This window comes from Coenobita brevimanus, chromosome 53 (genome assembly GCF_032717465.1).
Source record: "Coenobita brevimanus isolate Jiangsu-jjx chromosome 53, ASM3271746v2, whole genome shotgun sequence".
Lineage (NCBI taxonomy): Eukaryota > Metazoa > Arthropoda > Malacostraca > Decapoda > Coenobitidae > Coenobita > Coenobita brevimanus.
Genome location: NC_137006.1, coordinates 43500128 through 43506679, shown reverse-complemented (window position 1 = coordinate 43506679; position 6552 = coordinate 43500128). Strand labels below are relative to the sequence as shown.

The 6552-nt window shown below is 46.6% G+C and overlaps 1 protein-coding gene across 1 annotated transcript; it reads right to left on the bottom strand.

Moving 5' to 3' along the window:
- Positions 1-1300: 1300 nt before the first annotated feature.
- LOC145400756 (serine/threonine-protein kinase SBK1-like) lies at positions 1301-4952 on the bottom strand. The gene is made up of 2 exons (XM_080273195.1): positions 4745-4952; positions 1301-3751 (listed from the first exon to the last, which is right to left on the bottom strand). Exons 1-2 carry the CDS (start codon positions 4770-4772, stop codon positions 2445-2447), a joined length of 1335 nt encoding a protein of 444 aa, XP_080129321.1. The 5' UTR covers positions 4773-4952; the 3' UTR covers positions 1301-2444.
- Positions 4953-6552: the final 1600 nt, after the last annotated feature.

The window sequence follows — 6552 nt, the reverse complement described above, 5'->3', positions numbered from 1 at the left end:
TGTTTTTCCATGGAGAGAACAATTTGCGGACTCCTGGCCTTTGGTTCCTTCTTCCTTGCATTAAAAATAAAAATACGCAGAACCGGGTAGCTCCACCACCCAGTTATATTCAGCGCCACCACGTGAAGGCCCCTGGCTCCACCACAAGGGAGGTCACGGGGGGGGGAGTGATGGATGGGTGTTTGTGTTTGTCAGGGAGCCAAGCGAGGTGGGAAATGGTGCAGTAAAGACGGACCTCGTTAAGTAAAGACAAAGTTACACGAATAAATGACGCTCTCTCCTCTTCTTCTTCTTGTCCTCCTCCTCCTCTTCCCTCTTCTTCTTTCTCCTCGTCCTCTTCTTCCTCCTCCTCCTCCTTTTTCTTGTCTTCCTCCTCCTCCTTCTTCTTCTACTTCCTCCTCCTCTTCCTTCTTCTCCTCTTCTTTTTTTTATCATCATCAACATTGCCAGTCAGTTTAAGGCTTACATTCTCGTCTGTTCAGGAAGCTCCCTAGTACCTCTTCCTTAGTGATTTGTTTTTGGATATGGGTAAATATCTTTTTCTATGTTATTTATGAAGAGTATGGCGATATTGGGAGGATTTATGTAACACAGAAGAGGACAGTAAGGTGTAGGAAATAATATAAATCCCCCTACGTTCTTCCCCACCCCTCTCCTCCCCCACTATTCTCCCCACCCCTGCCTTCCCCCCACCCCTCTCCTTCTCCTTCTTCTCCCCACCTCTCCCATCCCCCACTGATCTCCCCATCCCTCCCTTCCCCCTACTATACTCCCCACCCCTCTCTTCCTCCCTCTTCTCCCCACCTCTCTCCTCTCTTCCCCCCCACCCCTCTCCACCTCCCTCATCTCTTCCCCCCACTCCTCTCCTCCCTCTTCTCTTACCCCCACTCTTCTCCCCACCCCTCTTCTCTTCCCCCCATCTTGCTTCCTTTTCACTCTCTCTTCCCCTTCCCCACCCCCTCCTTCTTCCTCCCTTTTCGCACCCCTGTCTCCCTTTCCTCTCCACATTTGCATCCCTCCTGCCCTTTCTTCCTCCCTCTCCCCCACTCTCCTACTTTCCTCCCACTCTCATCTCTTTCCTCCCTTTTCCTACCTCATTCCTTCCTCTTTTCTCAAACTTCCCCTCCCCATACTACCCATTCTTTCCTCTCTACTTCCATCTCTCTCTCGCTGTCTCTCTAAATCCTTCGCAAAAATTTTCCTGTATCACTCTAATCCCAGCATCTAATCACTGTCACAATAAAACAAAGGAATTACGAAATAAATTGATATAAACCTCTCATATATACTAAAAAAAAGAAAAGAAAAAAGATAAACTCTCATCCTTCATCATTTATTTGTCAAAAGTTCCACCTCAAGTACATTATAACAAAGGTACAAAAAGTTGGTAGGTCTGAAAAAGGTGAGATTGGAAAGTTACCCCCTAAAATTACATATAAATACCACTTAACATGAATATATAAACAGTAAACATAAATAGTGACGATTACGATTGTCGGTGGTAAAAGTGATGATGATGATGATGATGATGATGATAATGATGGTGGTGGTGGTGGCGAAGATGATGATGATGGTGGTAGTAATGATGATGATGATGATGATGGTGATAGTAATGATGATGATGATGATGGTGGTTGTAATGATGATGATGGCGATGATTTAACTGGATATCACAGACAATACGGCGGCTAAGGCGAGATCAGAGCTTTTAACCCCTTCAATCCCTCGACGCTTTCCTCTAGTCCCTTCTCCCTCTCTCCAGACGATTTTCTTCAGCTCAGGGGAGACCTAATGTGCTATGGCCATATAGCCCTGCTAGGTTACAGGAGCGTGCTACCACTCCCGGCACGGCAGTCCTGGGCGAGGCTCGAACTCGCAATCCCCCGATTACGAGCTTGATGCTCTACCACTGAGTCACCGTGCCCCCACCAAAGGGTTAAGTGAAGGCTGCATCAACCCCTCCCGCCAGAAAACTCTCTCCCTGGCTAGGTAAAACAGATTGGCAGTGGAAGGAACAGGAATAATTAATGTCTACAGGCTGGAGGGGTTAAGTCATGTATTTTCACCTGACGTTTATTCTTCATCCACCTCTCGTTTGATACCTGTTTGTCTCCCGTTTAATTCCTGTTCACTTCTCTCGTCCGATACTTGTTTACCATCTGCTTGATTCACGTTCATCTTCTGTTTCATTCCTGGTTTAGCTTGTCTGATTCTTGCCTGTCTTGTATTTCATTTCTGTCCATCTGTTCAATTTTTTCATCTGTTTCAGTTGCTCTCTTCTGTTTCGTTCTCGTCCATCTTGCTTCATTCTTGCCACTCTTCTTGTCCACCATCCGCTTCATCCTTGTTCAACTTCCTGACTGCAATAAGCTATACGCAATCTAAAGTGACATGACGGCATGGAGAGGAATGAGGAGCAAGTTTCAGGTCATCTTCTGGCCGTTTCAAACATACGTGAAATCGCTGGAATCCTCATAATCATAGGACTCATAGGAAGACCCCGAGTCCTCATAGTGAATGAAGTCAAAGGTGTCGGTATCATACGGTAAGGACATGTCATACGGGGTGAAGTCAAAGGAACTTAAGTCACATATGGGTGTGAATTTTCGGGAAATGGTGGGAGGGGAAGGCTCCTTGTCAGAGCAGCCCGTCACCTGGTAGGGCGTGTTGTCATCAGGGGTATCGTCAAAGCGGACTGTTTTCCTGTGGGGCTTCTGTGGACTGTTGCCATAGCACAGGTGTGACCGCAGAGCTTCCCGCACCTTCTTCTCTGCCGCCTTGAACAGAGTCACGCCACGAGGTTTGGTGTTCTGGGCATCTATGGGATCCCTGAGGGCATCCTCAACTGCAGCCTGGTAAGGATCAGCACCATGGACCAGCCAGGGGTATGACAGGTATTTGGCTACATCAGTCACACATCTTTTCTCTGGCAATGGGTGCAGCAGGTGGCGTAGCAGACGCAGCAGGCGTGGTGTGAAGCAGCGGAACTTGTGGGGTGGACGTCTGGCAGAGTGAGTGGCCCAGGCTGCCCACCAGCGGTAGTGAGGGTCACTGATGTGGGCAGCAGACCAGGGTGGTCGACCTGTTAGACATGTAAACAACAACACGCCCAGTGCCCAGGCATCCTGCCACGGTCCCATGCAGATTGCCTCACCACCCGCCTGTCGCACCTCAGGAGGCGTCCAGGCAGCAACAGGTCCACCTGCAGCCAAATCCTCGCCCTCGCCTGCCCGCCGTGTGCTACCAAAGTCACTCAACTTAACAACGTGCAGCTGAGAGTCAAAAACAAGAATGTTCTCGGGGGTGACATCCCGGTGCACCAGACCCTTGCTGTGCATGAAGGCCAGAGCTGCACTCACCTGCTCTGCTACACGCTTGCTTGCTGCCTCTCCTATCCCACCCCTCCTCAGGTACTGTGAGAGGTCACCACAGGGCGCCACCTCCTCAGTGAACACATATGACGTTCTAGTGACAAAGGGAGAATAAAAGCTCTTCACGATGTTTGGGTGTTGACTGAGCTGGTAACTGTAGTGGAACTCCCTGAAGAAATCCTCCTTGCTGGTGGTGCCTTTCTGGATACACTTGAGCACCAACTTGTCCTCACGGAAACGTTGTCTGGCCAGGAAGATCTTGGTGTACCAGCCTGACGCCAGCAGCCGCACGTCCCTGAACTCCCGCTCCACCTCCACGTACGGAAGCCCCTGCATCTGTATGTCGTGGAACCTGGCTGTGGCTGCATCGGGTTCCGCCTCTGGAGGGGAAGAGAGGCCAGCAAGTAAGAGAAAGAGGCCCATGAGGGAAAAATAAAATGTGTTACCATTATTAATATATATGACAACTGTCTTCATATATAACCTTGTTCTATAAGGAAAAACCAAAAAACACAAAGTTAAAGCACTATAAAAATTGTGTGTGTGTGTGTGTGTGTGTGTGTGTGTGTGTGTGTGTGTGTGTGTGTGTGTGTTTTCTTCCTCACTTAAATCCTTCAGTAATCAAACCCTGCTTCAAGTATGCCCCCACGCCTCATTTTCTGTAAGCAATGGGTGACTATGCCTGACGTGCTCAACTCACACGCGAGGTAGGGGACATTCCTGCCATAACCTCCCCCCCCCCTGACAGCTACCCACGTGTGCACGCAAATTTAGACATGTTGGCCCAGTTACAAAATGGAGCATAGCGGGCTGCGGGGACAGGCGTGCAAAAAATAGTCACCATATTTGTCTAGATGTCACAACTCCATTAGCTGTTCATACGCAGGAATTATAAATGCATCGTTTGTGTTTTTATGTAGATCTGTTCTTAATGGCTACAATCGCCACGTAAAAGCATAAAGGTGAAATACTTTGAATACGTGCCTGCCTTCCACACTTTAGGTGAAAATATGAAATTAATAACTAGATGACATAATTGATGAACTAAGCAATTATTGACATTAAATACTATCATGAAGGTTAAGGATAAAGAAAGAAAAGGGAAAACTGGGGGAAAACACTAAGTGGAGAGAAAGCATGAGGAGAAAGACCAAAAAAGGAAACACGACAGCAAGGAGAAGAAAAACGACAAGAAGATTAAGAAAAAGGAAGAAAAACATGATGAGTATGATTCAGAAAAGGACGAAGTAGAAGAATAAGAAGGTAGCAAAATAACTCACCAGCAAAGTTTAAAAGGAGAGGAAGAATTAGCTCCAGAAGAAGGGGAAGAACATGACAAGAAGAAGAATGAGTTTTAAAAAATAATGACCCACCTGCTAAGTTCAGCGAAAAGGGATCCATGGCAATCCGGCTTGATCCACTGGCATTCAAGAGCGCTGCGAATTTGCCTCCAAGCTTCCTCGCTAATCTCCCCGTGGCTTCTTCCTGGCTTGGGCTTGCTTCCGCTTGGCTTCCCCCCGTCTTTGCTGTCCCTCTCACAACCAAGCCACCAGCTGCGTCTTTCAGGGTTGGGTTGGCTTGGCTTTCAGAACGTTTCCCAAATCAGCCAACTGGGTGTAATAACGACGTTCGGATTTTCAAATAACCTCCCTCTTCTTTTGCCTCTTCGTTTGCTAATTAGACTCAAAAGCAAAGACCCAATTCCAAAAAACTTCTTCTTCTGTTAATTATATTCCAAGACCCAATATCAAAAAACTTCTTCCTCTTTTGTTAATTATATTCCAAGACCCGATTTCAAATATTTCTTCCCCTCTTTTGTAAACGCCGAATGCAGTCCAATTGGAAACCAGGTCAAGACGCAGATTCGAAGCTTCAAGTTGGGCTGAAATACTAAGCTTGTTTTCTCAGCTGAAGTTAAGCCTGTCTTCTCGGCTTTAATCCCGTTTCTCGCTTTTCTGGATCAACTTCTATATTTCTGTGGGTGAACTGTTGCTCTCTTGGCCTAAGCTTTTGTTTCACCAGCTTAATCTTCCTCAGGTCTTGTTTTAAATCGTATTTCAGAAGCTTAATCCTGGTTTCTTTAGCCTGGCTCTCTTTGCTTAGGGCTTGTTTCACCTGCTTAGTCCTGCTTTGCTCAGCTTAAGTCCTGTTACGACAATGGCTCCCCAGTCGTCAACCCAAACTCTGAAATCTTTAACTCCCGTTTAGGAAAGGGGTATTGCGTCAGTGCTCGCCCCTTAGGACAGACGCAATGTACTCCCACCGACAGCAGGGAGGGTACTGACTGGGCCCGCCTCTGTCCTTTGTCTTTATATACGGTGCCAAAGACGGTGCCATGATCTCACTCCCTTTCCCACTAGCTGCCCTCCATCTCTCTCTCTCTCTCAGTAGATGTGTAGTTGCTAATTCGTTTTTCCTTGCTCTCCCCTCCCCCCCCCTCTCTCTCTCTAGATTTCCGCCTGATTTTCCTTGCTCTCTCTCTCTCTCTCTCCTTCTTCCTTTCTCTCTCTCTCTCTCTGATAGATAATGTGCCCTCCCCACTTCTTCTGATAATGTTTTTTCCTTTACTTCTTCTTCTTCAGAGAGAGAGAGAGAGAGAGAGAGAGAGAGAGAGAGAGAGAGAGAGAGAGATATTGTGTGCTGTTGTGTAACCAAAAGTCCTTCATTTTTTTACCCTAACTTTTTTTTTTCCATTCTATTCCTCATCCCTTTTCCTTCCTCCTTATCTTCCTTCCTTCTTCTCTCCTTTTCCCTTTTCTTTCTTTTATTCCTGACTCTTCCTTTCTCTTTCTGATTCTTCTCTCTCTCTCTCTCTCTCCTTCTGCTTCTTCTTCCATATTCTGCTATATATTTTTCTCTCTCTCTTTCTTCCATCTCTTAATATGTAGTAATTCTCTCTCTCTCTCTCTCCTTCTGCTTCTTGTTCCATCTACTACTATATATTTTCTCTTCCGTCTCCTAATATGTAGTACCGGTATCTCTCTCTCTCTCTCTCTCTTCTTCCATCTCCTAATATGTATTCTCTCTCTCTCTCTCTCTCTCTCTCTCTCTTCTTCCATCTCCTAATATGTATTCTCTCTCTCTCTTCTTCTTCTTCTTCCATCTCCTAATATGTCTTTTCTCTCTCTCTCTCTCTCTCTTCTTCCATCTCCTAATATGTCTTTTCTCTCCCCCTCCACAC